General features: G+C 46.5%; 1 protein-coding gene across 1 annotated transcript in view; it reads left to right on the forward strand.

The window, feature by feature from the left end:
• SLCO3A1 (solute carrier organic anion transporter family member 3A1) overlaps window positions 1–19,354 on the forward strand; it is a 139,605-nt gene that overhangs the window by 115,816 nt on the left and 4,435 nt on the right. Inside the window, exons 5-9 of the mRNA XM_084267883.1 lie at window positions 6,696–6,860; window positions 8,774–8,972; window positions 10,443–10,581; window positions 14,912–15,087; window positions 18,231–18,295. Coding sequence (XP_084124009.1) covers window positions 6,696–6,860; window positions 8,774–8,972; window positions 10,443–10,581; window positions 14,912–15,087; window positions 18,231–18,295 — 744 coding nt within the window. The remainder of the gene's footprint in view (window positions 1–6,695; window positions 6,861–8,773; window positions 8,973–10,442; window positions 10,582–14,911; window positions 15,088–18,230; window positions 18,296–19,354) is intronic.

Consider the following 19,354-nt stretch of genomic DNA (forward strand, 5'->3'; position numbering starts at 1 on the left):
TAAGTCTTCTCAAATGGTAACCCCATTTTGAAGCAGTAGGTATTCTGGAAGTCTCTTTGTAGGGGGCCTTCGAAATGCAGTTTACATCACATCAAATAAGACAGGGAATGACCTTTTTAGTTATGCCTTTGGGGCTGTCACAGATGACACGGTGTTGGTAGCTGACATCTCCTTTCAAGTCCCTTGCCACTGTTGTCACGATCGAAACGTGGTCAGGAGTTGTGTTTGCTAAAGTGCCCATCTGGAGGAGATGTTCAGAGACACATCTTCCCACAAGCAAAGGCAAACGTGCCTCACTCGTTCCTGATGAGCAGTGTTTAGGGTGGCAAATTGACTCTTGCTGTGTATGTGCATTATTTTGCCAGCAGCTGAAAACTAAGTATGCATTTCTGTGCAGCAGGACTTAGTATCCTTAATCTATTTGTTTACTGTGTGAAGTTTCCTTTGGAGAAAGTTAGACTGTTTAGTCTATTTTGTAGGGAAAATAAGGACTGGTAATTATATACAGAGGTTAAAAATACCTATGTGCATGCATAGTCATGTCTTCTGTCTTGTTGTGGGCTTTGGGGCTTTCATGTATTTGTGAAGCTGAGCAGCAGAGGATGTATCTGCACATCAGCTTGGGGGTTGAAATGCTCATCAGGGTTTCTGTCGCCATTAGTCTGACTCCTTTTTAGCAAGTGTTGTCCCTGTATCTCGATCCTGGGCAGGTGTTTGTAAGTGGCTGTAGGTCCATGTCTGCATGTGCATTGTCCATCTCTTGTGCACAGTGTGGGGAGGAAGGGTTGTTCCTTTGGACTGATTGTGTGAACACACCGTGTATCAACAATGCATCCTTAAAGACTGAACTGAGTCTCTTTTTTGGCTATGGAAGAGATTTAATTCTTTTTTTAATTTAATTTTTTTCAAGCCTTGGAGTGAGTGCTGCAAGTGAGTAGACATGGCAGGAGAGGAAGCAGGGTGGCGTGAGTTGGAAACACACTCCCAACTGGGTCACAGCTGGCAGCGTGGCTGGCACGTGGAAGGGTGCTTGAGACACTACAAGAGCTGCTGAAAGACAGGGCTAAGTGAGATTCCTTGGCTTTCTCTAGCCTTGCTCACAGGAGGGGTAGAACTAATATAAAAGCAGCCTCCTCAAAGTCCTGAAATGTCTTTTACATCTCTGTCAAGGTCTAAACAGGAGGGCAGGCCCAGCTTTTGGGAAGCCATGGCATCTCTTCCTGTGGGGTATTTTTATGCTGGGAAAAGAAGCATCCTTAAGAGGAGCTTCAAACTTGAAACGAAAGCCATGCCTTTGAATGGCACAAAGTGACGAGGCAATCAAAGGCAGTGGAGGCAGCGGGTGGCTGCCATGGCAGCTCCACATGGGGCATGGCAGCTCAGGCAAGAAAGCTTTGGGATGGTCCTGAGAGGTGCTTTCCGTTGCCAAACTGGCCTATGAATGCTTCACCGAATTACCTGATTAGTGTTTTGGTTAAACAATGTAAATCCATTTCGAGAGCATAGGCAAGTGAAGGATCAGTAGTGGGGAGAGGATGGATAAATGCTGCCATGGCTCTTTGCACTCCGCTGGCAGCGTGGCAGCGTTGTTCCAGCCTTGTGCTCTCAGTACGGTGTATGAAAGCAATTCAGGCATAAGCTGCATCAGTCTTTGCTGTCCTGGGGGCATAGCTTTGCTTTCCTACCTCTGGTGTGCCCTGGGGACCTCTTTGCTATGCTGGATGGAGATGATGCTCAGCTCTGTCAGGGCACCCATGCCCTCTGCTCATGTCTGTCCAGTATCCACCCTCTCACTCTCTGTTAACATGCTGGCTCTAACCTACCACCTGCTCCAGGACGTGCTTGGAAATATTTTGTTGAAATCAGGGGTTTCTTCATACAGAAATGTCACTTCTACTGAATTGAGTGGTCAGTTCTGATGAAATTTGGTTTCAAAATGCTTCCCTGGCTATAGCTTTAACACCCCTGAAACATACTGCTCTAAACACATTTTGTTTTGCAATGACTTAAACCAGAAATTCATTACATTCTGCCTGTCTGTCTAGCAGGAGAGATTAAAAACCTAAAATGATTGAAATTGATATGGAATCCTTCAGGTTTGGAGAGAGAAGCTCATTCACAAGGAATTAAAAGGAAACTCACTGTTGGAATTAAACGAATTTCGAAACTGCAAATTCTCTAGATTTGGAAACATTTTGGTTTCTGTCCAGCTTCATTTCCAAGAGCGTAGGAGAGCCGGGATGTACAGCTGACAGCTGTCTTGTCTTCTGTTTGGTTCCTTCCTGCTCTGTGTACCAATCTGCTGAATACCTAGAGAGGGAGCTGCTCTGAATTCTGGATTTTTCTCCCCACTGCCCTCTGGCAGCAGACATATAGCTCTGGGCCAGAAGCTTCAAGCTGTGCAGGGGCTTCCCAGGCCATGTCCACACTGGAAGTTCATAGGATTGAGCAGGATTAATGGCTAACATGACTAGTTTTAAACTCATGACCCCACAAATGATAGTGACAACTTTTTGGAGAGGGCTCCTTCTGTACATCTGTTCATGGCCAGAGTGGCGAGTCTTTGGCCCAGATCTAGACAGGCACCAAGACCTTAATGCCTTTTTGGATTTGGGTCCTGGCTCCCTACCAACATCTAAAAGGCTTGCTGAGAAATTCTAAGCTCAGGTAAGGGGATGGCAGGTGATCATAAAAGGCTTCACATCAGGCAGGTCCTGTCAGCCCCCGAGTTTCCTTTGGCTTGAATTTCATGAGGGTGTGGGTTTTGGCTGGTTGCTCTTGGCAGTTTCAAAGCCAGTATCCATGTTGTTAAAAGCTTTGGCTAATTCAGAAAGGCCTTCAGCCTGCATACTTCTTAGCAGAAGCTGAGCAGCAGCGGAGGTCAGGAAGAGCATGTGTCTCTCCAAAAAGTTACTGTGCCTTGCCGTGACCTCCATGGTGCAGGTAAGGGAGGTTTATGTCCCCCTCTGAAGTCAAGCAAAGGTGGTTGCTGGAAGCAAGATGATAGACTAGAAGGGCCTGTTTTCCATTGCACACAGATATTACTGTTTCTTCAATCTTGTATCTGTCAAAAAGCCTTTTGATGTAAGTGTCATCCCTTCATACCCTTTGTGATACTAATCTTGCCAAGGCTGTGTGGACTTTGGCATATTAAACTCAACTGAGATATCTTTGGTGCCTCTTGCCTTACTCCATCTTCTCTTTTATAGGAGCTGCCTCTTTCAAGGAAGTATTTGCTTGCTGCCTGCACTGTTTTCTTCATCCTTTATTCTTCATGCCAGGTGGAGATTTTGCCCTTTGTTTTCTCTTCAGATCTGAGGCTTGCTGCATATGTTGCTATTAGAAAGTAGTATTTTGGCTCAATGCTACATTTTGCCTTTCCCTCACCACACTGTCCTAGGTGGACTGGGCTGTAAACCTCCCTCTAATTTATTACTTTGCTTTCTGTGTTCCTCATCTTTACTGCAAATTGAAAACATGTCTCTGTAGGGTGCTCCAACTGGAAAAAGGGGCCTTGGTGATTGTAATGTTGCAAACAATTCATTTCAAGCACCAACGTGATGATTATAGTTTGTCGTTTCTGGAGAGTAGTTAAACCTCATGTAATGAGGTTGCCAATTATCCCCGGTACTCCCCGATGTTTAGTGACAAATCAAAGCTACTTGGTGTACATAAGTGTGTTTGTTTGTAAGGTCCGTGGTCTGTCACCCACAGCAGGAGACAGAGAAGATGCTGGATGCCTTGGCATGGGTGTTGCTTGAGGTGTTAAAAGGTGGGAAATCGAGGGTTTGGTGGGGCAGTTGGAGAGCTTTGGGACATCCTCCTGTGTCTCCCTCCAACCAATGGATGATCCTATGACCAACACTACACATGGATGGCCTGAAGAGTTGAGTTTTAAGTATTTTAACAGTGAAAAGAGGCTGAGGTTTCTTGTTCCTCTCATTGTATCTTGCCACAGTAATGAGACTTGCTTTTCTGCTGTTTCTGTGGCATATTGGTTGCATTGGGATATGGATGTTAAATGAGTTGGTCCTTCTAAGCATGGGAGGGAGAGTCTTTCTGTGCCATGTCTGATACAGCTTATGGGTTCTCCAAGTTGATTTTTGAGACTTTTGAATCCAAAAGACCTTTCCCTCTTCCCATTTGGCAAATGGGCTTCAACCTCAGATTTATAGCTTCTTAGCGCTTCCACAAAGTGTTCAGCCAACCCGTGGGCCAACATAGTGCAGGATGTTTATCATGACTTTAGCTGGGATCATCTCCAGTGAAGAAGCACCATGCTTAGCTGTTGTGTTCCCCTGGGCTTTACTGTTCCCCCATCAGGCATTTTCCATTCCTCCTTCGTACCCAGCACCATATGCCAGGCAGCTGAAAGCACATCACTCTAATCTACTGAGGGATTTTTAAACATCGCTACTGACTTTTAATCTTGTTCCCAGAGGTATTTCACCCCAAGAACTGAGACAGATAAGGCAGCAGCAGGTGTCAAATGATTCATCTTAATGGGTGCCGGTAGCAAGATGAAAGGATGTTCATTTCTATGGAGAGCCGCCTGTTGTTTCCCTTAGAAATTGAAAGGGAATGAGCTGGCCCTGGCTGAAAAGATGGTGGAGGCTGCCAGGCATTGCCTGCATTGCCTCTGCCTTCTTTGCCTTGGGTTTTGTGTTATACCTTCCAGAGCCCTGCTGTAGTAGACAGTGGTCAAACATACAGTGGAAGACAGGATCTCTCCCAGACAACTTACACCCGGACACACAGGGAGAAGCAGCAATGATGTAGTGATGGGGCTTGTAACCCAACACTGCCAGGCAAGGCAGTCATGAGGGCTTCCTCTCTTGTGTGAGACGGTGCAAGAACTGCAAAATTTTTGCTACCCATTTCCAAGTACAAAGGATGAATTTTGACTCTGGTAATGCCAACGTGCCAACTTCAGAAATAAATGTCCATGATCTTTAACTCCCTCCTGCAAAAGGCAGGCTGTCATTATTATTATTATGTGGTGGAAAAAGTTAGAGGTAGACCTTTGTGTCTCTGCATTTGAATTGACACAAGGCTACATCTCAAGGAATCCATTAATCTTGAACAAACTGAACTCCAGAGGCACAACAGGCATTAATACCTTAAATAGGGCTTTATAGGCTCAGCGCTGCCAAGTCCACCTTTGCATTTTCTCTCCCTTTCTTGGCAAGAAGGGGAAATTCTGTAGGTGGCCACCAAAGAACTGAAAGAAGCAGTTAGTGGCTTCTGAGATCTTTCCATGTCTGAATTCCCCCACTCCCGTTTCTCTACTCCCATTTCTCCTACTATTTTTTTCATCTTTTTTTTTCCCTCTGTTCTACTAAAACATACTATGCCTCCTGCACCTTCATTATGTTCAGCAAACCCTCAGGAAGCAAGGATTTTATACAGCATGAAAAAACATTTGTGATTTAAAGAGACCAGAAACTGTGAAGTGTCCCTTTCCAAAGAGATTCAATCAAGACCTGAGCCTTGACGAAGTGCTCTACATTCACTTGCTGAGGCCACTGCAATTAGATTTTACACCAAAAAAAAGGGAAAACAGAAGCCAGCACCAGAGAAATCTGTCACCTGCCAGACCCTGTTACACCACAGGGGATGTGGGGGATGGATTTTCAAAATGCAAATAGGGGTCCATTGAGGCTTCGCTACACTTCAGCAAGGTAATTTTCAAACTTAATGATTTTTACATTTAATTCAAGGAGAAATTAGTCATCAGGTATTGAGACAAAGCAAGGCACTCTTCTGTACTGGGATGCTCTCCTCTTCAAGCTGTGTTATCTCGGCAATAATTAAAATGTTCGCTGAAGTAGAAAATGTGCTATCTGATTCATTAGCCAGATTTCCCTTTGTAAGGTGACTCCTGTTTGCTTATCGGAAATAGAGACGGGCTTGGAGAAGAGGACTCTGGATGCTAATGATACAGGAGGGAGGAGCCAAGGGATCATGAAACTAAAGCAAGTGTGTGTGCATTTCACACAGTGAGTAGCTCAGCGTGTCCTCTTCCACCCTTGCAGCCACCAAGGTAGGGTCTGAATGGAAGGTGTTGCTTGGCTGGTGAAGCTCTGGTCCCTTATGCCCATGGGTGGCCATGGCCCCAGGCTAAGCAGGAGAATTTCAGCTTGCACCCAAATGTGCTGCAAGAAGGTGTCCCTCAGCAAGTGAGCCAGTGTTATGTGGGAATAAGAAAATGAAGCAAAGCTGGATGGCAGAAGAAGGAGAGACCAAGTGTGAGCTGGGTTAACTTGTGTCTGAAAGCTTGCAGGAATTCGTGCGGTGCTGAGTACACCACTCATCTTACTCAGCAGCTGGTCTGAGTTGTTCATAGGGAGCAGGTAGGGAAAGGAGGAGAAAGTGAATACTAGGCTTTGACTGACTCCCCTATGGGGGAAACAAAAGCAATATTGAAAACCCATCATCCTTCAAAATTTCAAAATTATCTGCAAGATAACTGTGTAGTGTCAGGTGGCTTCTTTTTGCGCTCTCCCGGTATATGAAACTTTGGGTGACACTTCTGGTGTTTTGCTTTGTTCTGGCATTGCCACATTTCAACCAGCTTGTCTGTACAGAATGGAAAACTATTCCTGATTTGAGATGTGTTTGTCCTGCAGGAGAGCAGCAAGGCACCTCCAGCAGAACCTGCACAAAACCATCTCTCCCTTTTTTTTCTCTTCTAGTGATCCCTAAAGTCACTAAGCACTTGCTCTCCAATCCTGTCTTCACCTGCATCATTCTGGCAGCCTGCATGGAAATCGCGGTGGTGGCCGGCTTCGCCGCCTTCCTGGGAAAGTACCTGGAGCAACAGTTCAACCTCACCACCTCATCTGCCAACCAGCTCCTGGGTGAGTAACCACAGGGGACACCAGATCTCCAGTGTCCCCAGGCGTTCAAAAGTGTGGCTGGTGACCGCAGCCGATCTCACTCGGTAGGCTGTCCAAAAAGTGACTTGCCCGACATCTAGAAATGTGTCTGTGGGTGGGAGGGCAGGGCTCCAGCTGTGCTGTGGATGCAGAGCCTAGCACAGACCTCCAGCATCATCCTCCACGGCATCCCACTGCAATCACTTCTCCTATAGTCGAGCCCATCATGTGAGAAGTGTGTGATACAACCAGGGTCTGAAAATCTGTGATGGCCCTGAAGTACAGCAGCAATCCCATCCAAACTCAGCTCATTCTGTTGCCCAAGACTGCAGCTGCTCACCAAGCCACGGGACTGCCGAATGAACTGCATGTCTCATGGTTTAGACATCCCAGAGTTCTCTAGCCCATCTCCATTTGGATCAGGAAGCCCAGTTTCTCCTGATAGTCCCTGGTTTCCCCTTGGACTGGAAACAATGGGATTGCAAGCAGCAGTTCAGCTACCTGAGCAGTTCAGATACTTGAACTAGTGCAGCTTGGGTTCCTCTCAGTGCCTCTTCTCTCTGACCATGCTACGCTGCTGCAGTTTCCCATAAATACCTTTCTCAACTGTTCCCTGTTAGGACACTGACGCGCAGGCAGGATCTTCTCTTATTTTCTCCTGCTGCCCATTCCCAAGCAGGCCCAGTGATTTGTTTATGACAGCCATTCTCTCAGCAGCACCCACTTAAGATATCTGCAAGTTGATCTTGGATGATCTGCAACCACAGCTCGCCAGATGGGCAGCTGGCAGCGATCTGTCAAAAACCGGGACATCATTAAATGGGTCGATCTTGATATCAAAAATAAGGAGCTTGCAAGCTGCTCTCCTGTCAGTTACTTATTTTTCCATTGAACTCATTGATGTCTTCTAGTTTTGGCCTGGTTTTCCAAAAGAAACAGTCCCCTGCAGTCAATCTTGCCTCTCCCAGCAACACAGAAACTCACTGGTGAATTTTAATAGGGTTTGGCGGAAGGGCAGAGGTCTCAAAGATGTCAGGCTCTTCTATCTTTCCTGAAAATTAAAGGCTTGACAAAGGAAAGCAACTTCACTGTTGAGGTTCCTTTCACTGGGAGAAGGAAAATCACTGTGGTGTTTGGTGGGAGGTGCTTGGCCAGTCAGCAGAGAGGGAATCATCCAAGAGCCAGACTGTGTCCTGCTTCTGACCTAGCAGTGGGAAAGGAGACTTGGCTACACCTGTGATCCTCACAGCAACTTGTTTAATCCCACGTGGCATTCACAGGAGTCCCAAAATGCCAGGATTTGGATGCGCCTCTGAGCTTAGCCCGGGTAGGCAAGGTCTGGAGTATAACTGGCATGGAAGGGATAAAAGTGAACCCAGACAGGCTTAGTGTGATAGTGCCTTTCTGTGCCTGGAAAGTGAGTTACTTCTGGCAATGATTTTGCATCTCACTGTATAAGAAGATTCTTTAAGGGAGACTTCATGTTTTCAAATGTAACTGTTATCTAATCTCTGAAGATCAGACTGCTGTGAAGTATGCCAAGCAGGGGTCATCTAAAGCCTTTAGACACCTTGGAAATTTCTTCACTTTGACTGCCAGCTGTTGCAGAAGGATTAGAGATGCTGCTGCTTAGGTTAGGGTGAGCAAATCTCAGCAGTTTTGGTATCTCCCTGGAATCTTTTTCCAGTTCTTCTGTGCAATCCCTCCCATGTGGAGGCAGTATACCATTTGCATCTCTTTTCAGGCAACCCTAGCTTGGGGCTGCTCCAGCAGTTTGTCATTATGAGCTTTCCCCATGCTAGCACACAGATCTCTCTGCTGGGAAGTAAGAAACTAATAGTGTGGTTCACTGCCCCTTGCTCACACTTCTTGCTAACCTGTTTTTCCTCTTGCAGGGATGACAGCAATCCCCTGCGCCTGTCTGGGCATATTCCTGGGTGGCCTCTTGGTGAAGAAGCTCAGCCTGTCTGCTCTGGGGGCCATCAGGATGGCCATGCTGGTGAACCTGGTGTCCACAGCTTGCTACGTGTCTTTCCTGTTCCTGGGATGTGACACAGGACCTGTGGCAGGGGTTACTGTTCCCTATGGAAACAAGTGAGTCTGCGGAGAGTTTTAGGGTCTCGTGCAGCCTTACCAACAGAAATGCCATGTTACTGTCCTCAACCCGCAGCCTTCAGGCAATGCTGGCCCTTAGGCAACCACATAGAGCAAGCAGATAGAAGGCAAATTCATACAGGGCTCTGGTTTGGAATGTTTTTCATGCCAGTCATTGCTGTGAGAGTTGAGTACCTGCAGCTGACAACAGTTTTACTAAAACTGGTCAAACTGAATGGAAAGGTGACAGACGTGATTCCATACCCATGGCCACCTACACAGCATTGGGTCCACTGCACTGCCTGGGTTCTCCTAGCAGCAAAGGACACTCCATCAGAAGAGGGATGGCCAGCAGGTCCCTCTCTACTCTGCCCTCGTGAGGCTCCATCTAGAGTCCTGTGTCCAGATCTGGGGCCCCCAGTAAAAGATGTGGAGAGGGTTCAGAGGAAGCCACAGAGATGATCAGAGGGCTGGAGCACCTCCCCTATGAAGAGAGTCTGGGGGAGCTGGGCTTGTTCAGCCTGGAGAAGAGAAGGTTGCAGGGGGACCTCATTGCAGCCTTCTGGTACCTGAAGGGAGCAGAGAAACAGGAGGGGAATCAACTTTTTAAAAGGGCAGACAGGAGCAGGACAAGGAGGAATGGATTGAAGCTAAAGGAGGGAAGGTTTAGATGAGGTATTAGGGGGAAGTTCTTTCCAGAGAGACTGGTAAGGTGCTGGAATGGGCTACTCAGAGAAGTGGTGGGTGCCCCATCCCTGGGGGTGTTCAGGGCCAGGTTGGATGGGGCCCTGGGAAACCTTGTGTAGATCCATGCCTGGAGGTCTGTGGCCCTGCCCGTGGCAGGGGGTTGGAACTCTGTGAACTCTGGGTCCCTTCTGACCCAGACCAGTGCATGATTCTATGACACACCTTGCTTTGTACATTTATTTAAGTGCCTGTGGACAATTTGTAGAACCAGTTTTTAGATGCCTGAAAATTCAGATATGGTGAGGGGAGAGAACACATGGCTTCAGGCCCATTTTAATGGGATAAATGAGGCACTCCATGCCCTATAACATTCGCTGGTTTGGGTGAGAGTTATTCTGTATTTTCTTTTCTGGTGCTCCTCCTCTAAAGAGTTAAGACTCTTTAGAAGGTGACAGCTTCAGGCACCCTGGTCCTCAGTTACTGCTCTAGAAAAGTGCAGAGCAATCTCTGCAGCATTTTCTTTGGGCTTCCTTCAGGCTTCTTGTAACAGGGCAGCCCAAGCCTCATATTAGATTCCTTGTTGCCGAGGGATAGTAGACATGGTATTTCTGTCCCCAGGGAGAAGCTATAGCCTGGACTTTTTAAAGCTGGGACCCAGATAGCCTACCCATTGCTCACTGTGATTTGCTTACATCCTTTCAAAGCCATCTTTGTATGGCAATGATTGAACTAACTGACCATTGATTAACTGACCATTAATTTCTCTTTGTGTTTCTCTTACAGCTCAACTCCAACCTCATCTCTGGACCCATATTCCCCCTGCAATAACAACTGTGAATGCCAAACTGATTCCTTCACTCCAGTCTGTGGGGCAGACGGGGTCACATACTTATCTGCCTGCTTTGCTGGCTGCAGCAGCACGGTGAGTGGGCTTTCCTTGGGACCTCTCGCCTGTAGGAACGATTCTGTGGGCACGAATGAGTGAGGTTAGTGCGTGGCTGGTAGAGTAGCTCATGTACAGCTGGCAGTGGTGACACCCCCAAAAGCTAACCTCATACCTCAGATGGGCCTGAACCACTGCCGTTTTTCATTCTGTTGTATAAATGCCTCCTGACCCTGCCAGCAGTCTGACAGGGTCACCCACGGAGCAGGATGGGATTTCCTGCCCCCTCCTCTGGTAATTTTCCTCAACAGGGAAGCAAGGAATGCGAGAGGAAATCTCCAGATCCTCCACAAGAGCTCACTAGCTTGGGATGTGGGACCAGCTTCTCTTTTCTCCTGCTGCTCCTCATCTTCGTGCGTTTTCACCTGCCTGTGTTTGCCCTGCCCAGTCCTTTTATTCTTCTTCCCCTTTCTCTTTTTTTCAATCTGGTTCTTAGACACATCTGACCAGATCCTGGTCTTACTCGTCCTTGTTTAAGCTTTCCTTCCACTCCTCTTATTTCTCTCTCTTTTCCTGCTTTGCTCTGAGGCAGCAGCAAAAACACTTTTCAAGGGAGTAGAGGCTCCATCCAAAGACATTTCTCAGCTCTTCATATCTAAGACTTTCTTTACCTTAGAAAACTCTGTGTAAAGAAGAATATGTGGGATCTTTAACAATACCTTAAAAGCATGCTTTTTCATTTTTAGCTGCTGAAATGCTACTGTTGTCTTGGTTATGCTGAAAATGAGTGCCTGCCACTCCTGTGTGTGGGAACTGGTAGGGTTCCTGCAGTCCTTGCTCCCCGCCCAGCACAGTGCCGGGCTCGGTGACTGCTGCCACACTGCCTGTGTGGAGCCCATGCGAGGTCAGCCAGGTCATAGTGACTGTTTGTGGCTACAGGGACACCTGTGCTCACCACAGTTACCCCTCCATGGCTTCATTCTTCCTTTTTGAGGAGACCTGAAACCTCCCTTCCTGCTCTGTAAAGAGACAAACCGCCTGCAAGTGTCAGTGAGCAGAGTGCAAGCTTGATGCTTGCAAGTGCATCCACACAGCCCAGATAACTTGGGAGCTCATCCTGCTTAAACCTCTTCTCAGTTCTCACTCCAGCCTCAGAGATGTAAGGCATCCCTTTGAAACACCGTGTTTTCAAGGTGCTTTCAGCAACCCTGCAAGGGACTCCACGCCTGTGTGCACATGCAAAGGTCTTGCCTCTTGCTCTCCTCCTCCTCACCTTTCTCCTCCTCCTCTCTGCAAGAGACAAGCCAACACCTGGAGCAGCAGCACAATTGTTTTAACAAAAATCCAGCTTGACCAGGGCATACAGGATCATGTCTTACCAGTTCACTGAGCCCTTAGCAAGAACAGAGCCAGCCGGTGTGGTCTGCAGCTGGAGTGCGGGAGCCACCTCCTCGCTCTGCAGCTCAGGGCAAAGCTCTGGCTCTGGAAGGAGCACAGTAATGAAAATTCAGCGCTGCCCCTCCAGTTTGCAGCTGCCTGACCTCCTGGTCTGCAAGAGCAAACCTCTGAGCAAAAAACCTCACTCTCTCTCTTACTCATTCTTTGCCTTCTGCCTTTTCGTCATCATCTTGGGGTTCTTTTTGTCCCTTTGTTTTGTGGGGTTTTGTGCAGTAACATTTGGAACACAAATTAGTGTAGCAATAGCATCCTCTGGAAGGGGCATTGTCAAGAATTATGGACCAGTTTGGCCATGCAATGGCCTTGAGGCAAAGCCAAATTGCCAAACCAGGTTTTAAGCCCATAATCCAGGTAATGACCTGTCTAGAGGGTCTTGTGAATGTTATATGCTTGTGATGAGCCAAGGGTTGCTTTTTACTGGGACATAAAATTCTCTGAATGCTTTATTTAACTTTACTGCATTGGATGTTTCTGACTGCCTCCCTCCACTTCTCCTCTGTGAACAATTTCTAAAAGCAATGTGTAGCTCAGTTTTTCTCCTTTTCATTTCTCCTCTCTTACCAAGCTGGCTGCAGAAGTGGACTTGTCCAAAATGCCATAAGAGTACTGGTGCTGGTAGGCAGACCTTCGGTGCTCTCAGGAATTTCTCTTTCAAGCCATTCCTGGAAGTGAATCTTGCATACAAAGCCTTTGACCATGCATCATTTATTTGATGCCATTGCTTCTCTCACCCTTTTGGCTGGAGATGCATGAATTCCAGCTTGGCATTACCATGCTGGTATCTCACAGCTTCGCACTGTACCAGCCTGCCCCTTCCCAGTCAGAGCCAGGGTTTACAAAAATAAATTAAAAATAGTTAAAAACATGGGTAATTTACATAATTACCCCAAACTCAGGATGCTGTTAAAGGTGCACACTCTGTGTCTGTGCAGCTTCACATGCACACAGAAATTCTGGGTGTGCAAGCTGAGGGTAGTGGAAGGTTGGGACAACGTCTGGTTGAAGGTGGTAGGGTTGCAGCAAGGGAATCTGTGGCAGTTTGGTAGTAAAAAGTTGCCTTTCCACAGGACAAAGGTAAAACCCCCACCTTTGATGTTTCCTCGTTTGATGTCTGAGAGTTGTACAGTGCGTCAGTAATAAAAGATCAAAGATCTCCTGGGTGCAGCGCTAAGCAAGCAGATGTAGTTGGTACAAACTACTCTGCTTTGGGCTAGCACCTTGGTGCAAAGCGGTCAAAAAAGCAGATTAAGGGGCAAATTTTCAGGCAGTGGAGGTGGGGACCTGCCTTGTGGTATGTAGAGAATATCATACCCCAGAGAACCTGCCCCACTGTTGCCAGAAACATGCACTTTCTCTCCATTGATGAGAGCCCATGGGAAATACACAACCAGTTCTGCATGTTTGCCATGGTAGGAATTCTGGCCCAGGGTATTTCAGTGCAGATATGTACTTTCTTGGACATAGGTGGGTTTTCATCCTCAGGGCTGTGTCCATGCTGGTTGCTAGCAATGCACTGCAGTAAGAGCCAGGAATTACAAATTCCTGTTGTCTCTATGCAAACACCACTGCAGTGGGGCTAATTGTCACCATCTCAAAGGCTTCAGGTGGCAGCTTCTAACTCACAGCACAGGAATTCGTTATGTTAATTATTATTTACTGGCCAGAAAGGCACCTGCACGTCTACTCTAGCTTTTTTGGAGCTCTGCACTGAAGTGTCTCTTGTCCTCTGTGCACTTACTTGGAAGAAAATCATTTGACTTCTAAGCAGAAGGAAGAGATCAGTGTCAGTAAGGCTGGAGTGGTATCCCCATGGATCCTTATCTTTGGAGGCAGTGAACCAGCAAGTGTGCTGTTGTATGGTCCTGAGGGGACACCAGCAGAAAAGGAAAGGAATTTCTGCTTGAACATGGTAGAGGGGAAGGCGAGGAGATTCAGCTCTTTTTCAGTGGTTTATTTTATGGTGTTACTCCTGACAAACATGTGACCTGCAAACCCAGTGGGCTGGTGAAGACAAGCCATGAATCATTTATGATCATTTCATTTTTGTATTCGTTAAGGGATCTCTTGGTAGTGTTGTGTGCCTTAATTGCACTGTCATCCACCCCCCCGCTCAGAAATTCAGGAGGCCGGGTTGGAAAATAGGAACAAATAAATAAATCCCTAAATCTGTGACTGGCAAAGGCAACTTCTTTTTACATCCTGCACATACCAGAGGGATCAAAGAAAAATGCAGTCACTTCTCCCTCCTTATGATCACATATTGATAAAGTTTATCTTGCCCGACTTCAGCTTTTAGCTCAACACAAATCCCTCTGAACCAGATGCCATATTTTAGCCCCGCAGCGCACTCCAGGCCAGCGCTGTCTCTGCTGCCAGCTGGGATAGTTGAGCTCTGGGGGAGCCACAACACCCATCCTGGGTGACTCCTTCCCAGGTTTCAGGGTGCTGGAAGCAGGCGCCAAACCCACAGCCAACAACAGGACTTGCAGATTTACCTGCTTTTAATGTACTTCAGTTTAATTGCAACAGCCAAGAGGACGGAGGTAAATAAGAAAGTAATTAGAACCATAATTTGGGGATTTTCCTTGTTGCAGGGGCACAGATCGTTTCTTTATTCTCCTCCAAAGGGGGATAACTTGGTAATAATTTTGTTGCAGTGACATTTATGGGAAAGACTTGAAAGGAGCAGAAGAAAAGAAACAAGCCAAGGGACACCTTTCCCTTGCTGGTAGCATGCATCAGAGCTGACACGCTTCTGAAATCCTTTCCAACCACCCTCAAATAAGCACTTAGGAGTTACTTAATTGCCCATTAGAGGACACAGAGATGTTGGTGGCAAGCCCTTGTTACAGAGGGTAGGTGGTGGGAACCATGGTGCTCACTCCCCCTGAATCCCTGTGCTCTCCCACAGAACCTCAGTGGCTGTTCGTGCCTCACCTCGGTCCCTGCTGAAAATGCCACCGTCGTTCCTGGCAAATGCCCCAGCCCCGGCTGTGAAGAGGCCTTCTTGACATTCCTCTGCGTGATGTGCGTTTGCAGCATGATCGGGGCCATGGCGCAGACGCCGTCAGTCATCATACTCATCAGGTAGGACCACTGCTGGGGGGATGTGATGAGCTCGCTGGGGGCTGATCTTGGGGTGGGAGCAGGGTTGAGGGGACCATGGGCTACTGCTGGGAGCTGCAGGGAGCCGAGGGCTCAACACAGCTCCTGGTCTCTGCCTTTTTAGTTGTGTACCCCCATGTCAATGATTTTGGCTTAAGCAAAGATCCAGTGAATCAGAAGATCCTCCTTTGACTAAGCACTCCCTGATGGAGACACCTTGAAAGGGCCACTTGTATTTTCAAAAGATTTTGAACCTCCCCAGCAAATGAGGAACGATGGGCACAGGCTTTTTCATACCACACTACATTTGCACACAGGCAGGAGTTGGTGATACAAAAGCCTGAGCAGTCCTGCCTGAACTTCAGCCCTGTTGTTTCAGGTGTTAATGAAGTAATTTTCTCTCTAAGCCACTGTTTCGCTTGGTAGCACCTGGTTGATCTGTGGCATGGCCCCACCGAGTTCAGTGCCTACAGTACTGACCTGCTAGAGAGAATACAGCAATTGATTGAGTACAGCGTTGGGAAATGGAAGTGAGGAGGGTCTGGGCTCACAGCCAGAGAATATGCTGCAGAGGAAGGTGGTAGTCTTGGTCTTACCAAGGCTGGGACTAGCACAGAAAGGGAAATACAGAAGTGCAGTTTTCAGTCTGGGTAGTAAGGGCATTACAGCTGCATCGGGAAAGGGGCAAGATTGTAGCCCCATGTTCTCAGAGTCTAATGGCTTACTAAGATATCTTTAGAGGTGGCCTGGAGATTCTGGAAAAACATGGAAAAGTGAAAGGCTGTGGCAATGGCTAGCTTTAGTCAATACTCCCCTGACTAGAGTTTAACCTTTCACCCCTGGACTGAGCCCAAGAACGCAAGGAACTTGAAAGTCTGACAGATGTCTCTGAGTTGAGCCAATACGAATAGTTGGGCAAAAGTAGCTTATTCAAATAACTGACCTTGTGTTATTTCCAGACGCATGGAACACTTCACCTTATGATATACGTATATATCTAAGCCCACGTTTATCCAGAATTACTTATCTGTCCGGGCTGTCACTTACTGAGAATAATAACCAGAGGCATAAATAGCAGATCCATTCTGCTGCCTGGAAAATTCCAATAAAATTCAATCAATAAGGTCTGTATTAGAAACACACTCTTGAGTGGATCTTGGACAGAACGGCTCTGTGAGGGCATGTCTCCCTGCAGGATACAAAATGAGATATTCCACCTACTCATTCACTTCTCTCTTTGCATCTACAGCAGCTAAAGGGAAATCAAATTTCTCATGATAAATATTGTGGCAAAAGTAATTTGAAGTTTGAAGAGTTCTTTGTTCAAGGGAGCTGCCAGCACCTGTAGGATCCTGAATGGAGACGTCTTAGTGTCAACTTCAAATGAGATAAGCCAGTTGCCAGCCAGGAAGAAGAATACGAGGGAATAAGAAAAGCAAAGGGAACATTAAAAATATTCAGCTCACAGCTGAAATCACAATTCACACATCCAAATTAGTAACTATGGTCCCCTCAGAATTACTGATAGCTACTAAAATGTGCAGGGAGGAGCTCTGTGCCGTATACCACCTCACACTTTCCTGCAACTGCCATCTTGGACTTCTAAAAAAAGTTTTGGGATATGAGTGTGTCCCTGATGTCCATGGCAGTGACAAGAGGCACCAGCAGCTCCTGTGGTTAGTTTAAAAATTAACTTTGGTGTCTACAAACTAGATGTTTTGTCTAGGAAAGCCAGTTGTTCACCGCTGTAGTAGGTGAGAAAGGGAGATTTCTTTGGGCAACTTCTACTCCACCCTAAGCTATGGGGATTGACTTTGGTCTTAAATACAAAAAAGCGGACTGATGGACACCACCACTGATTAAATTACCACTGTGAATATTTCACAGGGTAATCTATTTTTTCCGTCAAATAAACCTTAATATTCCTTCAGTTTCTTCCATTTCCCACCCAACTGTAGAATCCTATTTGACCCAAGCCATTAACCACTGGAACATTTTTCCAAGGGTAGATACTTCATGGCATTAAGTATTTACATCAAGCCTGTGTGTCTGCTTGAAAGCTGCTGAAATTCAGCCAGAGGTCACAAGCTTCGTGCAGGAATCATGGTACAATGTTACATGGCCAGCATAATGTGTGAGGGGAGGGTGGGTGATCAGAACAGTCTTCTCTTTAATTAAGACCTGTCGCTCTTTCTGACTGATTTATCACTACTGGCTGATTCCCCTCCAGTGTTTTATACAGGGGACCACCACTGCCACTGTGCATGTCACTAGCCATGCTGGCTACAGACCTCTGTAAGGAGCTCATGGAAGAGGCAGCTGAGGCCTTTAAAGTCCCCCTGTGTGATAAATCTATTCATATGGGAATCACTGTCCTGCTTCCCCAGCCTTTATATACTGTGGGAAATAAAATGCTATTACAAGACTTAAGACCAAATTAATTATTTCTGAAATTCCAAAGGCTTTGCTGAGCCTACCCCAAGAGGATGACTTTAGCCAATAGCATCCCTGAGCTAAGCGAATTAGAAAGCCATGAATTATTTTTTAAAGCACCTTTGAAGGATAACATTAATGCCATAGTGGGTTGTGTTCATAGCAAAAGGCAGTGCAAACGTCATCTTTCCAGCATAAAAAAATTTCACACACTTTCATGTCCATGAAAATGAGTCTTCTTGAGCACATCTGCACTGGAAGGCTTGGTTTAACAGGCTGACTGAACCTTTTGGTTTGTCATTCTCTCTTCTCTCTCTTGTTCCCAGTAATCCTGAAAGTTTCAGAACAAAAAGATTTCTCTTCCTCCAATTCTCAGCATCTGGAGCCTTGAAAGCATGGTGGGGAGCTTGTAAATGGTGATTTCCTGGGATGGGAATTTCATTTTTCCCCATCCAACAACATGATTAGCTGTTGTTATTAATGACTTAACTAAATTCCTGAACCTATCACCGATGCAATTACTTTTGGGGCTGTAGGCAGTTCAGGGGAAGGGAGAAGAAAAACCCCATTAATGACTTTTTGAAGAGGTGGTGGTGGCATCCTGGCTGACAGCACAGAATAGCCACGGGGTGTGTTAATCAAAGCAGAACAACAAAAATCGATTTCGTTCTTTCCCTCCCTCCTCCCTACAGAACCGTGAGCCCCGAACTCAAGTCTTATGCATTGGGGGTGCTTTTCCTGCTTCTTCGTTTGTTAGGTAGGTACAAAAATTTCATGTCCTCCTCTCCCATCCTTTCCTTCCTTGCTTAAAACTGTATTTTTAGTGTGTAAAATCGATGTCTGCTCTGTGCAACGCCACGGTTGTTGTGAGTGGGTTGTGACACGATGGGGTTCAAGCCCTCTCTCCAAAGGATATCACATCAAGGCTCCTGAAGGCACTTTTCCTGCTATTTGGATTGTACTAATGGAAGAAAATCCAGTGTTACATGAGAAATGACTGTTTCTGCCATGGTCTCATGCAACTGGTTACTCTTCTATAGCTGTTAATAACACATCAGCAGCTTGCAAACTTACTGCTGCATAGCCTGGCATTGTAGGAGAGGGGGTTTTCATCCTCCCTTGAGGGATGAGACCTGTGTTACATGGTGTGTTTGTCCCTTCCCTCGGGTCCCCTGGAGAAGAAAACTGTGAAATAAGACAGGCTGAGTCCTTGTCTGGTAATATCCCATTAAAGTGGGTATGGCTGTTCCACCGGACCAGTGGGTGCTTCTCACATATGAATTAAAAGGAGCACATTGGGCTGTTGTTCACCAGCTGCATGGTTTTGGGTGGAGGGGTTTTTTTACCCTTTTGAAGAGATGGCTCCTTTAAAGTTCCTGTATTTCAGCTCATTAATCTCAGTGATTCAGGGCAAAGTCCTCTTTGATCCATCATTGTGTGGGTCCATCTCATGCACAAGGTTTCTGTGTGTTGCTGGGGGGAAATTTATAGGTTGTTTGGGGTTTTTTTTAGCAGGGCAGAGGCAGTATTTTCCTTGTGTGACCCCCCCCCCCCCCAGTCTCAAAGGAACAAGCTGGAGAGTAAAATGCCATCTCTTAGGGTTGCAGCAAGGCACTAGGAAGTAGGGTACAAAAATTCCCACAGTTCTATACATTGCTTTGAATAAGTGACCTCATTCATTTAATTGTTTTTTCTAGCACCTTATTCCCCAATAGCTGAAGGGAATATGGTGGTCCCAGACCAGTTTACAATAAAGCTAATTAGATTTTTGTTGCTTTTGGTGAAGTAACTGCAGTCATACAGAAATCTCCATCAA

The sequence above is a fragment of the Gallinula chloropus genome, assembly GCF_964237585.1.
Source record: "Gallinula chloropus genome assembly, chromosome: 9".
Taxonomy (NCBI): domain Eukaryota; kingdom Metazoa; phylum Chordata; class Aves; order Gruiformes; family Rallidae; genus Gallinula; species Gallinula chloropus.